This window comes from Pyrus communis, chromosome 4 (assembly GCF_041283825.1).
Source record: "Pyrus communis isolate YQ-2024b chromosome 4, ASM4128382v1, whole genome shotgun sequence".
Taxonomy (NCBI): Eukaryota; Viridiplantae; Streptophyta; class Magnoliopsida; order Rosales; family Rosaceae; genus Pyrus; species Pyrus communis.
The window spans coordinates 17,875,938-17,899,449 of NC_142568.1; the positions used below are offsets into that span (position 1 = coordinate 17,875,938).

The 23,512-nt window shown below is 38.1% G+C and overlaps 2 protein-coding genes and 2 pseudogenes across 4 annotated transcripts; 1 reads left to right on the top strand and 3 right to left on the bottom strand.

The window, feature by feature from the left end:
* The first annotated feature begins 8,494 nt into the window (after window positions 1–8,494).
* On the top strand, window positions 8,495–11,749 carry LOC137722607 (uncharacterized; annotated as a pseudogene). The gene is made up of 2 exons (XR_015961728.1): window positions 8,495–11,044; window positions 11,256–11,749. The product of XR_015961728.1 is annotated as an uncharacterized LOC137722607 (transcript).
* A 98-nt stretch (window positions 11,750–11,847) lies between these two features.
* On the bottom strand, window positions 11,848–13,103 carry LOC137722608 (uncharacterized). Its single transcript, XM_068461651.2, has 2 exons — window positions 12,512–13,103; window positions 11,848–12,405 (listed from the first exon to the last, which is right to left on the bottom strand). The coding sequence occupies exons 1-2, from the start codon at window positions 12,956–12,958 to the stop codon at window positions 11,962–11,964; spliced, it is 891 nt and encodes a 296-aa protein (XP_068317752.2). The 5' UTR covers window positions 12,959–13,103; the 3' UTR covers window positions 11,848–11,961.
* Window positions 13,104–14,692: 1,589 nt separating this feature from the next.
* Window positions 14,693–17,414, bottom strand: LOC148697567 (protein NRT1/ PTR FAMILY 8.1-like). Its single transcript, XM_088692716.1, has 4 exons — window positions 17,131–17,414; window positions 16,825–17,042; window positions 16,203–16,753; window positions 14,693–15,770 (listed from the first exon to the last, which is right to left on the bottom strand). The coding sequence occupies exons 1-4, from the start codon at window positions 17,234–17,236 to the stop codon at window positions 14,939–14,941; spliced, it is 1,707 nt and encodes a 568-aa protein (XP_088548842.1). The 5' UTR covers window positions 17,237–17,414; the 3' UTR covers window positions 14,693–14,938.
* Window positions 17,415–20,508: 3,094 nt separating this feature from the next.
* LOC148697568 (protein NRT1/ PTR FAMILY 8.1 pseudogene) lies at window positions 20,509–22,600 on the bottom strand (annotated as a pseudogene). The gene is made up of 3 exons (XR_015961183.1): window positions 22,376–22,600; window positions 21,640–22,181; window positions 20,509–21,427 (listed from the first exon to the last, which is right to left on the bottom strand). The product of XR_015961183.1 is annotated as a protein NRT1/ PTR FAMILY 8.1 pseudogene (transcript).
* Window positions 22,601–23,512: the final 912 nt, after the last annotated feature.

The window sequence follows — 23,512 nt, forward strand, 5'->3', positions numbered from 1 at the left end:
AGTGATTCAAACCAGATCTCATAACCTCCAAAATCTCTTTTATATATTCATTCTTTTGGGCACATGCACGAACACTTTGGTCACCTATTTTGTTTTGTACTGCGACAAGAAAAAGTTACTCTTAACGTGAAAGTTATTATTTTGTACTCGAATGATATTCTAATAGATCCTAAACTACGAAAAAATGAGTTTAAACATGAATATAGAGGTGCTTAGACTCAAAGTGACACACTATCTTAACCAATTCTACTGTATTCAGGTCCACTAATGTGAAGACTAGAAACAGATTAGATTAATTACATATTACTAAAGATACTTTGTGCTAATATAATATGATTTTGGACTAAAGATCAAAGAAAATATTTATAAAATTTGTTATGAAAACTCAAATTTTACTTGGTTTCCGTCAAAAGGTCACATGAGGTGCTTTTGTAACTTGCAGTACTGCACGACCATGCATGTTCTATTGAGTACCGAGTGATATACTGTGCTGGTGTATGGTGGGGAATATTGGGAAAGGAAAAAAGAATCGACCCCGAAATGAAGGTTTGATTTTCTGATTGATGCGATACATGGTTGTACATGTTTTGCTTGTGAAAAAAGAACAAAAAAAAAGTGAATGATTTATACCGGTACATATATGGTATACAAGATTTTAATATTCAAACTTAATTTTGAAACTCCGTGAATCGAACATAAGCATCGTACGTTTGTCATACTGTTAATATATTTGACTAATTGGTTACGTTGATTCTTGTTTTAATGTGCGGTTTAGTTTTATAGTTTAATAAAACAACATAATTTGATAACGGAATATTACTTTCAACGTAGGGTTTTGATTAGTTAACATTCTCGTAAAATATCTATAAAAAAATATAATCATTAGAGAAGCTCACTTTTAATATATACTTTGAATTCACAGTCCACCAATGCATTTATCTCGTAAATATAATCTGAATTTATTACTCTTCGAGGTATATGATTGAGAGTTGATAGTCCACAAGTTACGAGCACCGCTGAGTCACGAGACAACCCGCGGGCTGAAAATCAATAGAGACCATCGTATCTAGCCAGCAGACCTACCTCTCAATCGGTTGCACATCAAGCGGTCCCATTAATAACACAACCTTACTCGCTTCACATGCGCTATGAATGCAACCAAGGAGCAAGTATGTTTGAGATAGAGAGAGGGGGAGAGAGTGAGAAATTTTGTGGTGTGGTGGCCCTTATGGGTTGGTGACACATAGTGGTGGGGTGGGAATTTATGAGAAATGTATTTGCCGTGACTGTCGTTGTCACGTGGTATTAATAATACACGTGTTATGATATTGTTATCGATGAATTTTAGTGAAAAAAACTTACGTACGAGTGTATGAACCATTTGTCTCGCTTCCCCCACAAATACAACAGCTCATTCACTTCTTCATTATGTCCCATCCAATTGACTCGTAACCCTCACTTTATGTTTGTAGTCGTAGTGCGACAACCGCACCAAATATTCCCGATTATTGATATGGCATGTTTATAAAAGGTAGTATTACTGTATACATATCAGTATGTTACACCATGATTAGAGTTTTGCTACCACGTGACAAATTTATCCGTACATTAGGAAAATTATTAGAGATTTTTTTTAACACAACGATATATTTACACTAAAAAAATGATGAATAAATTAGTATGAAACTCGTCATTCTTAAAATTCAAATTTAAAACTTCTTACTTAAAAGTAAAAAGAAATTTTAATAAACCGTTAACTCCTGGAGATTTAAGCAAAGCAAAATGTATAATTTATAGTGTGTGAGCGTTATTTTTTGTGCATGGAATGTGGCGTAAAGTGTTGGCATGTCTTCTCCACCTTTATCTTTTCCTTTTCTAATAAAGTAGCTTATATATAAATGTTATGGAAAAACTATATAACAAAAAGAAATATGTGGCTCAAATGGGTTCATGGGTTTCTCTCTCTCTCTCGCTCTCTCTCTCTCTCTCTCTCTCTCTCTCTCTCTCTCTCTCTCTCTCTCTCTCTCTCACACACACACACATAGGATTTGTCTTTCTAGAGTTTTGTTTGTTTGGTTGGATAAATATTATTGGCAGATCTCCGATAGGTACATAATTCTCCATATTCAAAGTGGATATCAATATTTTTCATGTTTTATGCAATAGCCTAGCTACTTAGTGGGGAGAAACATAGAACAAAAACAAAGATTTTATTCTCCAAAAAAAAAAAAAAAAAAAAACAAAGATTTTAATTTGGGTAATGCTAAAGTGGCTAATTATTTAAACTATATTTCATAAATCATATGACATATTTGTTGATAATTGAATTATTACTTAAATATTGATTAACATGATTATTTATTATTAGTAATATGTTATATAATTTACAAATTTGGTCTAAAATTGTAGTATGTATGACATTACTCTTTAATTTGGAGACAAAAATTCTCCAACCCTAACGTGGGTATGCATGCAGTGGGCCCCACAACCTAGCTACAATCTGGTTTTTATATTGGTCAATTCCAAATTTCTTTCCACTAAGCAAACATATGTGGGATATGGTCATTGTTTTCAATCTGCATATCATTTTCTTTGAATGGATGTGTGTATATTTGTGTGACAGTCCACAAATATAGTCCCCACAAAATATATAACAATACTTTGGCAATATAAGCTTGTCTTTCTCAAAATCAATCATTGTCATGTTTATGTTGCGAGAGATTTTTCAATGCGTTGGAAATACGGATCAGTACATTAAGCGTAATATGACACTTGGTGTATCAGATCATATTTTCGACATATTGAAAATTTTCTCGTGTATATATTTGCATGTATATATTGTTGCTTGCATTATTTCTTTGGAGTACTTTGAAAATGTACTATTTCTTAATTTGGTTGTCCTCCTCAATGTACACCTATGTCCACCCTCCTCAATGTACACCTATGTCCACAATGTAGCATATATACTTAGAAAACATATAATCACATGCAAAAATAAATGGAAACATTGTTTGTATCATACTTCACCAATCCTGAAACTATCGAGCATTAATTAACTTCATACCTTCAGGGATCCACTGAAGGCTTCATGTTGAGGCACTCTGTCCAAGCATAAGAGTTTCACTCCAACTGGGAGACCAATCACAGCACAAATACGTGTCAACATCAGAATAAAACTCCTAGAGTCCCACATCAACTACGGACGAAAGCCAAAAACTCTACTCAACTATAAAAGAAGATAATCCCCAATACCATTATTGTACTTAAACTCGTTATTAAAACTCGTTAATGGTAATTATGCTTGAACTTTTGTATCATGTACACACTACATTATTAATGAGAACTCTTCTTTCCTCGTGGACAGAGCCTGACCTAGGGCGAACCACGTACATATTGTGTTTGCTTCCTTATCTCTATCTCTTTACATATTATCCTCACTAGGTGATCAAAGCAATCTTGCGAATGTCACAAATTTGACACTTTACATTGTTTTAAAGTCTCACTGATTTTGTTCATCAACACACATTATAAAATTGATATTTCTTACTAATGGGATGAGGGAAAGAGAAAACTGACCTTTGGATCACTTATAATGTTGAAAAAAGAAATATTATATGGGTGATGCTATCTAAACTCTCATTTTTAGTTTTGACGTGTCATTTGTTAATTTCTGTTATTTGATATTCTTTAATTCATTCGATCCGATAACTGAAAATTAAAAAAAATACGTGGAAGGTAAAAAGAAGTGTTTAAATAATAACACCATATCATATTAGATGGTGTAGGAAATGTAATATTAGTTAAATTGCCACTACTAGGTTAATCATACAATAATTTACCTCTAATAATTTTGTGCACCCATTCCTTTTGTTTAGTGTGAAATCATTGCACGATCCTCCCAAGGCTAGCAAATCCGATATGTTGATAACGCATTGCACTAAGCTAATATTATATTTCTGCAACTTGGCATGTGTGCGGATCGATTTACCCATTCACTTGTTGGAGGGTAATCAGCTAGCTAGGGTTCTTTCTGAAACCTAGCAGAGCCTGCGTTGCATTCTATTGTCGCGATCGTATATATTTTTAATTTCCTCTGCAATATGTAACGACATGGAAAGGATCTGATTAGAACTGTTCGAGCATGCAAGAGCAAAGATCGAAAGGTAGGCTTGGATTTTTAGGGTTTGTTTTTCTGTAGTTTTTGAAGAACTGAAGATTCTATATGGTCAGATTACTAATAGTTTTGTCTCCCCGATGGCCGATGCTAATGCTTTATGCAGTGAGATTGAGCTTTCCCTACTTCTTTTCTTTATTATTTTGTCATTTTCTAAATAAAAAACAACCAAATACTGAATAGTATATATAGAGGACCCAAATTCTGTGTATATACCGATAATGATGTAATACTGAAGTTAAATTGTCATTTGACGTCTTGAACTATTCTAGATGAAATAAACTGTATGAATTATCTATTCCTTCTATTCTATTAAGAGAAGAATCCTGTCAACTTTTTTTTCCTTTTTTTCTTTTTTTTCAATTTTGCCCTTACTTTTCAATACACAATATTGACATGAGGAAAGTAAAATAGTAATTTTATACATTTTGATAAAATGACAATCATATTCCTATTTTTCCTATTTTACTCTCACTTTTGATACACAATATTTACATAAGGAGGACAAAAAACAATAATTATGTAATATTAAGATAAAATATGCACTTATTAAGAGAAATTGTCCCACCACCATTTTTTCATACTCTTTTTAAAATTTTAAAAACTAATCACACTCCTTAATAAAAAAAAACAAAAAACAAAATGAAATTGTTTACACACACAAAGTGTGCTCATCGGCTAGTTTTGTTAAATTAAGTCTTTGAACTATTTGAACTTAGGCAATTAAACACCTTACTATTAGATTCGATGAAATTTCATTCAATTTACTGTCAAATACTGGCACGAATTTATCCTTAAGAGTGAATCACGTGCCAGTATTTGATGACAAAGTGGATGAGATTTCATCGAATCTGATGGCGAGGGCTTAAATAGTTAATTTGAAATGGTTCAGAGGGTTAATTTACCAAAAAGTAGTTCAGTGGTCAATTTCAACTAGAGTAATAGTTGACGGGTTCAAACGACAGTTTACACAATACTGAAATAATGCATCTTCTTACTCTACTCTATATGTGTAGAGTAAATTGTAGTAATGGTCTCTCAACTAAAAATCCATTACCATTGGTCCCTCAATCCATCAAAATGTGTAACTATGGTCTTTTTCGTCAACTTCATCAGAATTTTGTCAAAATGAGTTATGTTAGAATGATCATTGCTACAATTGGGTTAAAGTTGAGGGACCATTTCTTTAATTGGGTTAAAGTTGATGAATCATTTCTCCAGTTAGATTAAAGTTGATGGACCATTAGTTATTGATTTTTAGTTGATGGACTATACACGCTTTGATGAGTTGAGGGACTAATGGTAATGAATTTTTAGTTAAGAGACCATTGCTCCAATTGAGTTAAAGTTGAGGGATCATTACTACAATTTACTCGTTCGTGTATTAACATAAATTCTCATATTCAAGCGTCAATGTCTGAATTTCATTATATAGTTATCAATTTTATTTGAGGATATACGCACACACACACACATAAGGGAAATGATAAGCCTGGTTTACATTAGATGCATCTAAGAAACACCCTCCAATAAAGCATAAACCTTTCCCATCGAATCATTATTATTGATCATTCTCAAACGGATTAATACAGCTTTCTCCTACTCAAATATTGCAAACATAAAATATGCACAATCACATATGCATGCGCACCCTTAGATTCCACTAATTTCGCTGAAGCCATTATTTCCAATTATGCTGTTTTATTTCACCATGTCCAACAAACCTAAATTTGAAGTTTTAACGTAAGATTTTTGTGCTCCAATGGAGTTGTCAAATGAGTTTTCAAATTTAGAGAATGTCTAACACTTTTTAAATATAGAGAGTATCTGATTGAATAATATTATACTTGATTTATTGCTGATGTGAGTTTTCTAATTGTCTATCTTGATTCTTTCTTTTTGAATTGTTGTTTTTACAGTCATATTGAAATTTGTGACTCGTGCACGTTTTGATATGAGGTTGCTCAAGTTCTAAGTGCTTCGAGTGCTTACCTCATTAACGATAGAGTCCAACTCTAGTCCAACAAAAAGATGTCACGGTGCTACATTTTAACTGTGGAAATTGAAAAGGGGGAAATGTATGCTCATGATTACAAAGGGAAAATGGATGCAAAAGGACAATCAAATTGAGTTATCCTTTACCCCACACGCATACACACACCACATACAAATCACAGGCTTTTGATTTCCTCCAATATTTTATTTTTTAAATTTTTTTTGAGAAATGCTAAGGGAACTCTTTTGAAGTGATCTTTTTATGGACTCTTTATCACCTCATAGTTTAATGTTAACTTTTTTGTTAATATTATAAACCATTGCTAAGGAGACTTTCTCAAAATGAGACTCGCTATGGAATCTCTGACATCTCACATTTTAGCATTAATTTTTGTGCCCATATTATAAATTGTGTCAATAACATAAAGTGACAGAAAATTTATAAAAAATCTCATTTTTGAGAGAATCTCCTTAATATGTAGAGTCTTACTTTTGAGAGTTTCTTGACATTCCTCTTTTCTTTTTACTTGAAAGTAAATAAATTGCAGATATAGTTGTATGATTATCCACTTTAAACAAAGCCTCCATCTTGGACCCAACATGCCTGCCTGCCTCCCATGTCCCACCTTATACTTCATACAACTCTATCATTCTCAAAACATTTGCATGATCAAAAATCCCCGTTTGTGCCGCTAATCACTCCACATGGCATCTTTTCGACCGAAAGATCTTGAACAAACGCTCCACTACTCGTTTTACTTTTATTTTCAGATGTGTCGTAATTAAGTTTAATCGAGATTTATGTTTTTGTGGTTTCTGAAATGGAACACTACTTCGCTGATGAAAGAAAAGAAGCAGCAGCAGCTAAAATCCAATCATAGATAGACACGTATCTAAATAATTGAAATTAAAAACACCGATTAGACACGTATCCATTTGAGATTAGAATTTCAACAATAACAGCTGCTTTTCTTTCATCAGCGAAGTAGTATTTTCTAAAACGGCCATCATGAGGCTAATTTGAGGCAATTAGGGTAGAGATTAGATGAGGTAGGTGTATGAATATGATGGTGGCAATTGGAATTGGAATTCCTATCATAGCCATGAAAAGAAGCATATGATCATCCAAGTTCTAGAGTGAAGGAATCCCAAGAAAGAATGTAGAGTTTGGCATGTTACTACCTCTTCTCTTAGGGATTTACAAATATTCCAAAACAAAGATCATGGGTGTGTGCAAAATCTTGAAATTTACCCAAAAAGAAGAACATGCAATGTAGTTTATTATATAATTTGCATGAAAATCATCACTAGAAATGTTATTTTTTCCTTCAAAGGTGAAGGGGATATGGGGAAAAAAGAAAAGATGGTCTGTGCTTTTTTGCCCTTTATCTTTTTTAGGGGTAAAAGTAGAGAGAGGCTGAGGAAATTGTGACTGGATGGAAAGGATGTGCTTAAAAGAAAAAGAGCTCACACAAGAAAGATCCACAATTTTTCTATATTTCTTTAGGGTTTAGAACAATGTAGATCATGGGTAACACACATTTTCTTCCAGTCTTCCAATTAATTTGTTCTGTTGGGCTGTAAGGGGCCTAGTACATGCTTCCGCAGGCTGGGCTTCCATGGATCCAAGCTTTAGAATTTTATTGGTATTTGATGGTCGGATTTTTTCTCTTACGCATCACGCACATGCGCATGAATAGCATTAATTTACTTCATCGAATGTCGGCCTTTTTTTTTTTGAATGAAAATGAATGGCAGTGAATTGATTAAGTAAGCTGATGCTTATTTCATGCCCATGAGAGAAATTCTGCTTTGGTGATATGTTTACTTATCCGGAATGGTATTGGATATATTCTACTTCTCGACCCTTCATACGTCCTACGTTACAATGTGTCACCCAACATCTGAATAACTAGAAATTAGATTGATTGATCGACGGTAGTTGATCTCATAACCATTCATTCTCTCCCATGTATTGACTTCTCTGATTAATCACTTTCCTCATTTTCAAGTAAGCAAACATGTCACAAGCCCTTTCTTATATGCAAAGGAAAGAAGAAGAAACAAAAAGCCTTTTATTAATTTAACCATAACATCAACAATCTCTACTCTCTACTACGTTGGAGGAGGTCATTAGTTAAAAATAATTGTTGGGTTGTAAAGTCTCTTAAGGTTTAGCCCAAAAAGTATTAACCCAAAAAATGTAGATCAAACAAATTGGGCCACTTCGTATCAGTATTTGACCGTTCGGCCCATTACCCGGCCCATCGAATTCCATTTACTCTATTGTTTTCTCTCCCGCTTCTTATCCATTTCAGACTTCCAGACACCCGAAAATTTGTAGCCGGAGCAAAAGCTACCGTTAACATGCTGTATAATGAGACACAGCAATCACACAAATTTGCAACTCTGCCACTGCCATGGTCGACTTCCCCAAATCTCTCCCTCCGAAGCGAGTCCCGAAGCTCCTCGAAGCCGAGAAGAATCCTCCCGCCGCATTCGCACTGCTCGACTCAGTGACCCGCCACCCGAACTACAACCACTCCCCCGACGTCTTCCACCACATCCTCCGCCGGCTCGTCGACCCGAAACTCGTCGTCCACATCGACCGGGTCGTTGAGCTGATTCGGACCCAGAAACGCAAGTGCCCTGAGGACGTGGCATTGACGGTGATCAAAGCGTATACGAAGAACTCCATGCCCGATAAAGCTCTGGCCGTGTTTCAACAGATGGAAGAGATTTTCGGGTGTGCGCCTGGCGTAAGGTCGTACAATTCTCTACTGAATGCATTCATTGAGTCCAATCAGTGGGACCGAGCTGAGAAGTTTTTCGCCTATTTCGAAACGGTGGATTTGGAACCGAATTTGCAGACTTATAATGTCCTGATCAAGGTTTCGTGCAAGAAGAAGCAGTTTGAGAAGGCCAAACGGTTGCTGAACTGGATTTGGGAAAAGGGTTTGGAGCCTGATGTGTTTAGTTATGGGACTTTGATCAACGGGCTTGCGAAAGGTGGAAAATTGAGTGATGCATTGGACGTGTTTGACGAAAAGCTTGAGAGAGGGGTTGGTCCTGATTGATGAGTTATAATATTTTGATTGAAAGGTTTTTGCGAAAAGGTGATAGTGTGAGTGCTAATGAGATTTGGGAGAGGTTGGTGAAGGACTCAGAGGTTTATCCTAATGTTATTACTTATAATGTTGTGGTCAATGGTCTGCGCAAATGCGGGAAGGTCAATGAGAGTTTGGAGATATGAAGTGGGATGAAGACAAATGACAGAGGGCCCGATTTTTTTTTACTTGTAGTTCTTTGATTCACGGGTTGTGCAAAGTGGGGAATGTGGATGGAGCTGAGAGAGTTTATAAAGAGATGGTTGAGAAAGGGGTATTGCCGGATGTGGTCGTTCATAATGCAATGCTGAATGGGCTTTGTATAGCAGGGAAGACCAAAGAGTTGTGGGAGGTGATGGAGAAGTGTGGTTGTCGTAATGTTGTGAGTTTAACACATTAGAGGCTTGTTTTAAAATGAGAAGGTTGATGAAGCGATTTCTGTCTGGCGACTAATGTGTGAGAAGGCTTGTGTTGCAGATACCACAACCTATGGAGTTTTAGTCCATGGACTGTGTAAAAATGGGTATTTGAACAAGGCCTTGCAGATTTTAAAAGAGGCAGAAAATGCAAGAGCTGATCTGGAGGCCTTTGCATATTCGTCAACGATTAATGGGTTATGCAGGGAAGGGATACTAGATGAAGCAGCCAGGCTAGTTGGTAAGATGGATAAGTGCGGCTATGAACTGAGTTCTCATGTTTGCAATGCATTGATATACGGGTATATCTGAGCTTCCAAACTTGAAGATGCCATTTTGTTTTTCAGGGGAATGTGCACCAAGGTTTGCTCTCCAATTGTTCTCTCTTACAATACTCTCATAAATGGTTTATGCAAAGCAGAAAGATTTAGTAACGCATATGTGTTTGTGAGGGAAATGCTGGAAAAAGGATGGAAGCCGGATGTGATCACATAGCTTGTTAATGGATGGCCTTTTTCAAGGCAAGAAGATTGGCATGGCCCTCAACATGTGGCATCAAGCTCTTGACAAGGGCTTCGAGCCTGATGTAACTATGCATAACATTGTAATTCATGGACTTTGCTCTGCAGGCAAAGCGGAAGATGCTTTGCAGTTTTATTTTCAGATGGGGCGCTGGAACTGCATTCCTAATCTTGTGACCTACAACACCCTAATGGAGGGTTTTTACAAAATTAGAGACTGTGAAAAGGCATCAGAAGTTTGGGCCCACCTTCTTAAAGATGGACTACGACCAGATACCATCACCTATAATGTTACTCTCAAAGGGTTTTGTTCATGCAGTAGAATATCAAATGCCATTAGGTTTTTAGAAAAGGCTTTGCATCTTGGAATTCTTCCAGCTTCCATTACATGGTACATACTTGTTAGGGCAGTGCTCGGTAAGGTGCCACTTCTAACTCTGGGATCGTAAGATGAGGCCTCCATAGTTTCCTTTCATTCTCTTGTCAAATTTTGTTAGGCACGGGGATACTTCAAAATTCCATGTGTCACAAGAAACGGCCTGTGGAAATATGTTGCTGGGCTAGTCGGTGGATGCTGGGATATGTACCGATGACTGATGAGGAATCTGCAGGACGATATATTCTTCATGAACAACATGCTTTTCTTTTGGAAGTGACACAAGGTATGAATGAGCTGTCCACTGCCTGCATTTGTTTCTTGGGTGTGTTGCATTCTCAGTGCAAAATCTGCCTGATGCACGTTGGATCCCAAGTGTATTGAATCCTGGACAAGACTCTAGTTGGCAGAAGTTTGAGCTTTCCAGAATTTGGATCCAAAATCTTGCTCACCAGGTTTCATGTCTATTGCCGTTCAGTCTTCAATTCGGGTTCTATATGCATTTTACATGCACACTAGTGGGTTAAAGAACATATGGAAGCTCACGTTGAAAACTGTACTTTTTAATTTAAAAATCTTGAGGCCTGTCTAGCATTACTACAATAGTTAAAAGTTCATGAAGCATCATATATGGTAACTGAGTGCCATAGTTTTTGGTGATTGCAGTAATATCACCAAGATCACCTTTTGATGATGCAAGAGCAAAGTGGCTTCATGTATCAAACCCAAGGTGTCAGGTTTACTTGGGGTTATTAATCATGCTATATTTGTAACAGTGCAGAGCTCCTGATGCGGGTTGGATGCAATCAATACTGTAAAGTCACTATCTAGCACAAGCCTCTTTACCTTCCTCACCAGATGTTAATTTCTGCAGCTACTCCGTTCAGGTTAACATGCATTTGTTGTACACTAGTGGGTAGAAGAACATTTAGAAGGTCATATATACACTAGTGGATTCATAAAGCATCATATATGTAACTCGGTTACACAGTTTTTATTGATTACAGTAGTATCACCAAGATCACCTTTCGATGGTGCAAAAGTAAAGGCTTGATGTATCAAACCCAAGTTGTAAGATTTACTTGGGTTTATTGATCATGCTATATTTTTGTAGCTGAGCAGTACTTCATTGATATCATTCATCCTTTTCGGCAGTTAAATTCTGAAATGTGTCTATTAGAGTTTCTCAGATTGTTTTCGAGTCTACACTTTTAATTAGATATGTAAATTCGTTATGGCTCAAAATTTTACGATTGAGTTGATCAGGAAAAAATATGTTATATTTGTGAAGACCCAAGCTATGTTTATATGAAATAGTTGAGGCCGAAAATTTTACAGCATAATACTTTTGCTTCTAAGGGTATGGCAAGCATCACCTTCTTTCTTCCTCTGTCTTGCCCTCTTCTGTACTTTCTGTTTCTGATAACATTGTCTGCTCATAGATGACCTGAGAAACCAAACCCACAAAAATCGCCCCGAGAAGTGCAACTTTTCTCCAATCAGGTGTTGGAGAGATGAAAGAGTCGACGAGTTGTATGAGTAGCAGGCCAATTAGTGCAAGGTAAATATTCCTCCTGATTTCTGATCCTGCACTGTTTTTGGTAAGCTCCTTGATCTTATTTATTTCCTCGGCAGCGTTCACTTTTTCTTTCGGTTTCCCCTGCGTTAGACTCTTGAAAAATAACCCTTCATTTCGCTCCTTTTCAATCTGACCTTCGAATGCTTCTAAGTCGTTTTCGTTTTTCTCCATCTCCACTATGTTTACTCCTGCAGATTCTTCAAAGGCTTGCATGCGGCTGTTTATATTCTCCAATATCTGCTAATCACAAACGAACAAGAATTGGATTATCAACAGAATTGCATGGGAAGTCGCATTTTTATATCTTTAATGCGTTGCATGGAGGAGGAACTTAAAAACAGACCCTGTCGCTGGCTGCGTCCAGGTCTTTGAGGGCATCTTCTCCAATCTTGTCAAACTCGGCGGTTGCCTCCTCTCCAAATTTGGTAAGATATTCTGACCTTTCGTCCAAGTAATCGGCAAGACGGACTTTCTGAGCTTGAAGCATTGCTATCCTCACCAGCAGCTCTTGCTTGCGAGTGTCGCCTTCAGGCGGGGAAGCTTCCGACTCGGAGTCTGAATCATTGGACTTGCTGCAGCGCAAGATGGAAGTCTTGGCGCTGGACGATCTTCCTGAGTATAAAATGGTATGTTGGGTGGTGGTAAAAGAGGTTTGAATGAGCTTGAGGCCAATCATCTTCTCCGTTTTCAGTCCTGGTTTTGAGTTTGGATAAAGGGGAGAGAGAGGAGAGGAAAGAGAGATTTGTATATCGACAGTTGGAACTGTTGAAAGTGCTTGTGAGCCTCCCATCTGGCGTTACATTATCCATTAGTCTAGAAAAGAATGGGATTTTTCACCTAATCATTGAAGGGGAAAAAAAAAGAAAGAAAGGAATTGTTTCTCTCTCGAAAAGAAAAGAATGTTCGGGATAACGTTTGACAACCAATGTCATGCTTGCTTATTTAGAATGAGTATTGGAATCAGTATATGATGAAATCTTTTTATGTTTACTAACACAAGGTGTATCAGAATTATTTTCATTTCTAACTTTTTCCATGTTTACTATTTTACTCACACAAAGGTATTAGAATTTTTTAAGGATAAATTACACTTTCATACTTCAGGTTTGGAGTTTATTTCAATTCCTTACAACATCTTTAAAACATTTCACTTTCATACCTTAAATACTATTTTATTTCAAAATAATACCTCCGCTACATTTTTTATCTATTGATTTGTTAAATGCTGACGTGGCTGTTACATATATGCCACGTGGCAAATAAAAATATTTTTTTAATTTTTTTTTAAAAACCTGAATTTTCTTAAAAAAAAAAAGAAAAAAAAATTGAAAAAAAAAATTGAAATAGACCCCATCCCATCTCCCCGCAACCACCCCCCACAAACCCATAACCCTTTCTCCCCACCCACACCCGCCTAGCCCGTCTTCCCCCTTCTTCCTGGCGACCCACCTGAGCCAGAACCTCGGCCCTCCTTCCGCCCGCACCCCCCACGATGCAACCCACCTCGACGTCTCCCCTTTGTTACCTCACCTTGCTTCCTCCCCCCTCCCCGACGACCTAACTCCCTGCGTCCGACCTCGCCCAGAACCCAGATCTCGACCCGAGCAACCCACCTCGCCTAGAACCCGACCCTCACTCTCCTCTCATCTGCAACACCCACCGTCTTCTCCTTCCCCCATCCGTGCCCTGCTCATTGGCAAGTCGGTCGGCTCCAACAACGAGGTATGCATTTAATTTTGTCCTTCAAATTTTGAATTTTTTTGGTGCTTGGTTGGTGGTGGTCTAGATGGAGTTAGGTTTGCTAAGGGTGGGTGGGGTTGCAAATGAGAGATGGGAGGGTGGGGGTGAAGAAGAGAAAGGGCTCAAGGAAGGTGGGTTTCTTGATGGGAGGGGAGGTGATAGAGTGGAGGAAAGGGAGGTGGGTAGGGGGGGGAGAGGGTTTAAGGTTTTTGGGTTTGTTTGCGGGGGTAGGGGGTTGCGAGGAGCTAGGTTTCGGTTTTTTTTTTTTTTTTTTTAAGATTCAGGTGGTTTTTTTTTTTAATTAAAAAATTATTATTTTTGCCACGTAGTGTGCCACGTTGGCAACCACGTCAGCACTTAACAGATCAATGAATGGAAAATGTAATAGATGTATTCTTTTGAAATAAAATAGTACTTAAGGTATGAAATTGAAATGATTTGAAGATGTTGTAAGGAATTGAAATAGACCCCAAACCTGATGTATGAAAGTGTAATTTACCCATTTGTTAAATTCCTGACCTCTCATGTGTTTGCTAAAACATACAAAATCATGAAATATGTAGTTTTTTCATTACGATCGGCAATGCAATACCTGGAAAAGAAGAATTATATATGTTGCTTGTACGAAATATCTGATCTCATTCATAGATCTATTTTCTACTTTCTCAATTCATGACTTTTCTCGTCCGAAGTAAGTTAGTATGCCTAAAAAAAATGCAGAATTCGATCTATCATCTCTCGTTTCAATTTCATCAATAAATGAACGAGTCATTAATAAAAATGGAGGAATCCACCAATTATTTCAATCTAAGAATGATTAATTGTCACGAAGTGAAAAACAACTACTACGAAAACACTAACAAACATACATTAAATCAATCTTGAAGTCGACACACAAATCCTCCAACAAAAAATTTCAAACACCAAACAATAAAATCAGACAAAAAACAAAAAAAAAAAAACTAAATTGGCAGACCAACTAGAAGATTCACAAGTGCCAGTCCACCACCCTACTCCACCACCCTGCATATCATTGAGCACGCCCAGTCGCCTTCTTGTACGTATACCACTTAGCAATCCAGACGTACACCAAGAAATTAATAACGCTCAGAACAGCCAACAGCCAATAAAAATAGTCCAGGTGTCCCCTGTTAAGGTTATCCGGAATCCACCCAAGATTCCCATTCTTCTTGGTAACTTTAGTTACCACAGTAACTAGCAGAGTGCTGAGGTAATTCCCCAGTGCAACAGTGGTAAGTGACAGTGCAGAGCACAAGCTTCTCATGGCATCCGGCGCTTGGTCGTAAAAAAACTCCATCTGCCCAATGAAGGTGAAAACCTCAGCACACCCAATGATGAAATACTGCGGGACCTGCCAGAAAATTGACATGGGAATGTACTCTAGGTCGTAGTAATTATTTTTTCTTACAGTGCCAAGCCTAACAACCTCCAAAATCCCAGCAACAACCATGGAAAAAATGGATAGTGCTAGGCCGATTCCCATCCGTTGCAGCGTCGTGAACCCTCGATCGTGGCCCGTGAAGCGCCTGGCGAGGGGGACGAGGAGCTTGTCGTAGATCGGTGCCCAGAAGAGGACGCTGGCCGTGTCAAAGACGGAGAGGGAGGCTGATGGGATCTTGAAGTTTGGGCCCATGTGTTGGTCTAGAGTGTTGCCTTGTAGGACAAACATTGTGCTCATTTGGCCGTAGACGGTGGCGAAGACGATACCGGACGCCCAGATTGGGAGGAGTCTGATGACGGATTTTAGCTCCTCTACTTGTGTCACTGTACAGAGGCTCCATGGGCTTGGCAGTTCCTTTGCACGGTCTGTCTCTGACTCCACAGCTGCCTTGTCAAAGAACCTGAAATTAGAAGTGTTTATGATTAGAAATATGTTGAATTGTTATTAAAAATCAAAGTGCCTCCTTGAACTTGAAAGTATTTTATAAAGAAATACATGAGAAGTGTTTCTCAAGAAAGTACTTCTATAACTCGAAAACACTTTTTAAGTATTTATGCAAAATGTAGTTAGAAGCACTTTTGGTTATGTGCAAACACTTTTTGTCCTTCCAGATGAGGTCCTAATCAAGGGATTCGAAAGCGCTTTTAAAATGGTAAGAGCGCTTTTAGATAGCCAAGAATATTTTGAGAACGTTAGACATGAGGTCAAAACTGCTGCTGCTAGCTAGGTTATGAAAACTGGGCTTGTTCAAGAAGCACTCAAGATTCTTGGGAAAAATCGCTCATGAGCAAAAATGTTTCCTACTGAAATTCTTTCAGCGTGTGCTTCTTACCCTAATTTGTTGGTGTGCTCAAGCTTCCGACTTCCTTGGATGTTGCATTCCTCATCTGCAGTCTCATAGAGAAGAGACTTGTCAGCAGGAATTTTCACTTTGCATTTCCTGATGGATGCAACAACCACCTGAGCAATCCTTGTGAGGGGACTCCCGCCCGGTTTCTGAAGACGATATAACTTGCTTCCCGAGAAAAAGAACACAACTGCAATCGCCATTGCAACTGCTGGGACTCCGAACCCCCAATTCCATCCCACATTCATTTGCATCCAGACCAAAACCGTGGAAGCAATAAGCGCACCGACATTGATTGACATGTAGAACCAGTTGAAGAAGGAGCTCTTCTTCTTCCTCTCAGTTTCGTCAGTTTCATCAAATTGATCTGCGCCGAAGGATGAAACGCATGGCTTAATTCCACCAGTACCTACTGCAATCAAGTACAGCGCTACAAAGCAGGCCGCTCTTTGGGATGCTGTTGCGTTGCAACCAGAGCTATCGCAATGCGGTTTTAATCCATTGATCGATGCAGTGAGGGTCAAGAGAGTCATACCCTATAAAAAAAAAAAAAATCTTCAATATATAGCCTCTTGAAGAACACAATTTATATCTGGACCAAACTTACAAGAACATAAACGATTGAAAAGATGGCAATTGTCCAATATCTTCCCAAGTATGCATCAGCCAGGAAGGCTCCTATCAATGGTGTCGCGTAGCACGTCCCTGACCAATTAGAGACGCTGGTCGCTGCCTTGGCAGTTCCCATGCCGAGACGTTTCTCGAGATAGTTCACTAGATTGGTACCCATTCCGTAGTATGCCAATCTTTCACAGCATTCATTACCTGCAACAGTATTATTTAGTGATCAACATTAGGCCATACCATGAATAAATCAAAATCAAAATCAAATTCGTAACCAATAAAATCATACCGAGAATAAAGCGGCATGCCTTCCAATTTCCAGTCTTCTTCTTGTTAGCCGGTTTTTTATGGATGTCCACAGTCCCATCGTTTGTGTAAAGATCACAGTCCGCCATAGCTACAGATTAGCTATCTTTCGAGTTCCAGTCTTTTTTTTCTAGATATTCAAAACCAAAGAGACACCTACAAAGTCACCATCATCATCGAATACATGCTGAGATAACAGTTAATCATAAAAATTTGAAAGTGAAAGCATTGACTTGGAATATTCTCTATAAGAATGCTGTGGCCAACTCAATTCTAGATTCTCAAAATATGAAATCAAGAACTTCACCAAACACTTGGACATGAAACAGATCACATGTATGGCCAACTCAATTCTAGATTCTCAAAATATGAAATCAGGAACTTCACCAAAAACTTGGACATGAAACAGATCACATGTTTGGCGCATAACCAACCTTACAAAAACCATCTATCTATTTTGGAACATCGTTAGATTAGATAATTAAAGTACAATTCGAGCAGCCTGTCACATAAAACTGGAATCATACATCACACGAGAAGTGCTTCTTACAGTCCCCTAACGAGACAAAATCTTTAATAAAAGATAATGATAAAGACAGAAGCCCAAACTAGCTAATTAGGTTTCTTTACCTCTTATTCAAAATTGAAGGGGCATCTATCTAATATTAATTAGTAGAGTCTCTACAATCATCAAAGAATCGCAACCCACATTTTAATTAATCGAAATTCACTGAACACAAATAAACAAAAGTTGAGTGAAGCCTAAGCAATGTGTGATCATTATGCAAGTCAAAACCCATCTTTTTGAGATTAGGGTTTTCTCAATATAAAAAGGTAACCTCCACAATCCAATATCATAAGGGAAAAAAAAAAAAACAAAACCAAGAAAAATAGAGTATAACTGTGTGCAAGATCAACACAAGCAAGTTGAAGAATCAGAAATCATAAGACTCGAGACTTGTTGGGGGCTTGTTGCTCAGTTGGCTACGAGCATTCACCCTGCACTCGAGTTCCATTGTCCCCTTTTTCTATATCGCATATATAAAAACAAATAAATAAAAAGACTTGAGAACTAGTCTAAAGAAATCTGCATCTTTGACATGAATGACCAGAGAGGGAGAAAAGTGCAGACAAATCACATACCTCTCGAATAGTAGATTTTTATGAGGGTTGGTGAATGGTGATTAGGGATACTGAATTTTAATAGGAGTTTACGGAAAGTAAAAAAAGGAAAGCCTAGTCCGGTTCTTCCTCACAAACAATTCAAGAACCATGCAAAGAAAACTGTACGTGTACATTAGATTTTGTTTTTATTTTTCTTTTCAATTTTTTGTGTGGACGATTAATAGCCGTTGATCAGTGTTTAGCACACGACTTAATGGCTCCTACCTAGTGACGGATCCAGGATTTTAAACTCGGGGGGTCTCAATAATAAAGATCAAAAAATTTATAGACAAAAATAACATTGAAAATTTAAATATAATACATTTCATTCAAAAATCATATGCAAAACAATATTACAAATTATAAAATCTTATTTCAAGCGTCTGTTACAAGGTTTCATAAGTTACTAGGGAGTACCCAAGTTATTGATCATCTAATGTGTACCACTAAATTTAAAACACCGGTCAAATAAAACTCTTTCCGAACCCCCACTATCTTTCTAACCAAACACACCATTTTTCTCTTTTACTACTTTCCAAACATCCACCTTCTCTCTCACTAAGAACACAGCTGCCATACCTCCACCAACTGCCTCCCTCCCCTTTCTCCCGAAGCCATGGCAGCTCTACCCCCAAATTTCACCAACCCATGACAGATCATATCCATCTTACTAACCTTATGAAGGAAATTTCACCCATAAGAAACATTACTAAGGTGGTTGAAATAATTTGGGGAAATGTGGGTTTATGTACTGCCATGAATTCCATGACGGAGAAGTCCGACGATGACGACGGAGTGCTGCCATGGCTTCCACGATAAAGATAGGAGGGTTTTGGGGTGGGTTCGATAGACGACAGAGAAAGGTGGGAGGAGAAGGGGGGTGGCACCGACGGATACGACCATGGAAAAAGCAAGGAGGGGAGAGGCAGGAAGGGTCCATATTTTCTTTCTTCTATGTACGTGGTTATCTTCTTCGAGAAGAAAATAGTCAGTGCAACCTGCACATACCTCATGTTCGAGTATGAGGGGTCCTCGGAAAATTTCTAGTAGCGATTTAGGATCACCAATGGGTCCTGGCACCTCCCAGGTCCCAATGTAGATCCGCCATTGCTCCTGCCATTATAACAGTGATTAGCATGGCTCTTTTACGATAATACCCCTACAAACTGCACATTATGGAATTCTAGCGTATTGCTTAGGGAAATGATACCTTTTCTTCTCCTTGTACACACTTGTTGATTTTTGTCTCTTGATTCTCATTTAGCTTATTTCATCGAAAGATTAGACATAAACAATGGTGTGCAGAGAAAGAAAAAAAGTGTGCAAAAGTCAATTTCCGCTTATATACAGTTAAAAGCCAAAACGGTCCCAAGGGGCTACTAATTGAATCAGCATATAGCGCCTTTAACTGGAAACCCACTATTGTGCAGAAGCAAAATCTCATCAATTAGGTTGGTTGGTAAAGATGCTTCGATCTTTATCCTTACCAGACTCAATCGCAATGTGAAAGCTCATTTTCCGTAAGTGCTTATGAGTCTTTGTGGTATATAATAATCGATGGGTAAGGAAGTTTCATTATAAATTTTTTTCTTGTTTTACCATAAAAACCTGAACTTATTTTTGTAATCCTTATGTTATTGTCATTTTAGGTTAACTTTGTACCTGGACTCTTTACTGGAGCCATCAAATTGAAACCTCCATTTTCTTAGCAAATTTGAAAACAAAGAGATCCTACTTCGACAGCACAGTCCGACACTAACTGAAATCCGACGGTTTAGAGATTCTAGTCATGTGAAAGTATCCCATAAATTTGACTGGAGAGAAAGTCACGCCATGCCCTCAACAGTTTTCCTATGTTTACAAACCTTCTAAATGGATATATTAGAAGGAAAAAAATTAAAATGGAAGGCGTAACAAGAGAAATTCATTTGTGTGACAGCTACACGGTGTTGCTGATTCACTAAAATTAAAACATTTGCTTAATTATTAAGTAGTGCCATAAGCTCAGCATTATGCATATTATAAACTGTGTGGACCCATGACACCATGGCGGTTGATCAAATTTCTAGTAGTGACCTCACCTGCACATCGCTGAGAAAAAATTCCTAGTTCTGCCCTTGGACGCTGTTGCTACCATCATTACGCAATTGTTTTTCGTAATACATTGGAAGTCAATAAAGTAAGGCTTCATGAAAGTAGGTGATGTTTGATCTTATTAGTTTTGGACCAAGATATATCACTAGCAAAATGGATACTTGCTAGATAAATTTTATGCTTAAAAATGCAATAATAATAGTAGTCACTGCTTAATGACTAGGTACCACTGCCCTCTTGTGAGTGTACGATCATCTAGCAACCAAAAGATAAAACCCTAAATTCACCACACTCAACAAAGCCAAAAGCCAGAAAAAGTAGTGAAGGTGTCCATAATTCAAGTTGTCCGGAATCCATCTCGGCTTCCCATTCTTAGAGCTCACATCGGTCACAATGTTCACCAGCATTGTACTCAAATAGTTCCCCAAAGCAGCAGTTGTAAGGGAAAGAGCAGAACACAAACTCCTCATTGCATCAGGAGCCTGCTCATAGAAAAACTCCAGTTGCCCATTAAATGTGAAAACCTCAGCACACCCTATAATAAAATACTGAGGAACTTGCGAAAAAATCGACATGGGTACGTGCTTTAGGTCATAGTAGTAGTGTTTTCAAACTTCACGGAATCTCACAAGCTCTAAAGTCCCCGCGGCGAGCATGGCAAAAATGGAGATTACTAGCCCAACTATTCTTTGGAGTGGGGTGAAGCCGCTGTTTCTGCCCTTGAATCTCACACGGTTGTAAACTGGAACCCAAAAGATCACACTGACGGTGTCAAAGAGGGAGAGCAAGGTGAAATTTCAAAGGATTTGCTGACATGGAGGTCCATTATGTTGCCTCGGAGCACAAACAATGTTCCCATTTTACTGTAGACAGCTGAGAAGATTACGCCGGTGGCCCACATGGGAGGCAACCTTATGAGGGACTTGAGTTCCTCGATTTGTTTCACGGTGCAGAGCCTCCATGGCATCGCTGAGCCTTTGATTTTATCCAATTATGTCTCTACCGCCGCCTTGTCCAAGAAACTACATAGTTCGTAAATGAAAAGGTTGTTATGGCCTCCTTCGTCATGTTGGACTGTAATTGATTGTACAATAGTAAAACATACAACATTTTCTATTTTACCATGTCGAGCCTTTCTAGGATTCTAGCAATTAGCAGAACGTAAGCGTCATATCAAATTAGGTTTCACAAGCACCATATTAAAGTACTTCTTTGCTACAAACTTAAGAATTACCTTAGCTGCTTAGTGTGATCAAGCTTTTGGCTTCCTTTGACGGCAGGTTCCTCATCGGCAGTCTCATACAAGAGCGACTTGTCACAAGGCACTCGAACTCGAAACTCCCTGAAGGATGCAACAAGCACCTGGCAAATGCGAGTGAGGGGACTACCAACGGGAATCTTGTTTTTGTACAACTGAGTGCCAGAAAAGAAGCTCACAACAGCAAGTGCCATGCTGGGATGCCGAAGCCTCAGCTCCACCCAACGTTTGTTTGTATCCAAACAAGCACAGAAGATGCCACCAGGGCACCAATGTTGATTGAGAAATAGAACCAGTTGAAGAAGGAACCCTTGGTTATTCTTTTCGGCCTCATCGGAGTCATCAAATTGATCTGCTCCAAATGATGAGACACAAGGCTTTATGCATCCAGTTCCAAGTGCTATGAGGTAAAGCCCCATGAAGAACACCCATGTATGTAACCCTGTGGGATGGCACATGTTGTCACAGAGTGGTTTTAGTCCTTGGATTGACGCTGACAAGGTCAATAATGTCATTCCCTGCGAAAAATTATGGCTTTTCAATTTCATATAGATCAACAAGAACTCTAATATTTAGTTTGACGTGAAAGGTTTCACTTATCTACTTATGTTGTCTTGAGTCGTCGAGTCAAACAAATGTTGGACAAAATCTTATGTTGTCAGACAGACCGAAAAAGAACATTTTCCATTGTTGGACAAAGAAATTAACTTACAAAAACATAGATGATGGAGAAGGCAGCAATTGTCCGATATCTTCCTAGGAATGCATCAGCTAGGAAGGCTCCAAGAAATGGTGTGACATTGCATGTACCTGACCAATTTGAGACATTAGTGACAGCAACCACATTCCTCTGGTTCAGTTGAAACTTGAGGTAATTAACAAGATTTGTGTTAATCCCATAGTAAGCCAGTCTTTCACAGCATTCATTCCCTGTCAATCAAAACCCAACAATTTCAATTTATTCAGCATATATACTTTGTTGATCACTTAGATCATATTTCAAAGTTATAAATTATAAAATGTATTTTAGACTTCAGAGTATTTTGCCAATTTTCTCTTGAACTTGTATTGTCTGTGGATGTAAATTTATTCCTCCTTGTTCTTGGACAAAATTGCACCTACAAAACAAGAAAACACGTTAGGTCAAGGCCAAGAACCTCACACGCCCACGATAAATATGAGGAGGGGGGGGGGTAGGAGGGGACCTAGGTTTTGGAGAAAATGAGGGTGTTTATATAGGAGTGTGGCCGGCCCATTTGGGAGGAGGAGGACCGGCCACTTGGATGGTTTTTGGGTGAGATTCATGATTTGTTAGCTAATTAATATAATTAGAAAGGAATGATTTGGGGGTTACCTTATGGAGAAGATTTGATGAGGATGGATGAAATAAGTTTTGAATAAATACCTATTTTGGGCACTTTTGACTTGATTGAGGGATGATTGCTCACTGCTTGCGCGTAAAAATCCCAGTGTGCCTCGAGGGTAATTTTTACTTTTTAACCCAAAAATCCACGTGTCGTCTCCATATTTTTCTTAATTATTTTTTACTCCACACTGTCGATTTCTCTTTTGAAATTTTATTTTGACCAATTTCCCCCATACAATCATGTTTTTCCCACATTTCATCTAACATTCCTTAAAATATTGCATTTCAGTAAAGGAAAAGTAAAACTGTTGACCCTAAGAAAAACAAACATTTAATGGATGAAATGTGAATAAACATAATGAGGGGGAAATTGGCGAAAAGAAAAATTCTAAGACAAAATCGGCCTCTGTCGAGATTCTCTTAAAAAAAAAAAAAAACCTAGGAATATCCAATCAAAATTTTAAGAGTGAATGAAAATCTAGC

Coding starts and splice junctions, on each gene's coding strand:
- LOC137722608 (XM_068461651.2), bottom strand. CDS start 12,958: ATGGGAGGCTCACAAGCACTTTCAACAGTTCCAACTGTCGATATACAA. Junction 12,406..12,511: donor TGGACGCAGCCAGCGACAGG/GTCTGTTTTTAA, acceptor TGTGATTAGCAG/ATATTGGAGAATATAAACAG.
- LOC148697567 (XM_088692716.1), bottom strand. CDS start 17,236: ATGGCGGACTGTGATCTTTACACAAACGATGGGACTGTGGACATCCAT. Junction 16,754..16,824: donor TTTCAATCGTTTATGTTCTT/GTAAGTTTGGTC, acceptor TTTTTTTTATAG/GGTATGACTCTCTTGACCCT. Junction 15,771..16,202: donor GAGCACACCAACAAATTAGG/GTAAGAAGCACA, acceptor TTCTAATTTCAG/GTTCTTTGACAAGGCAGCTG.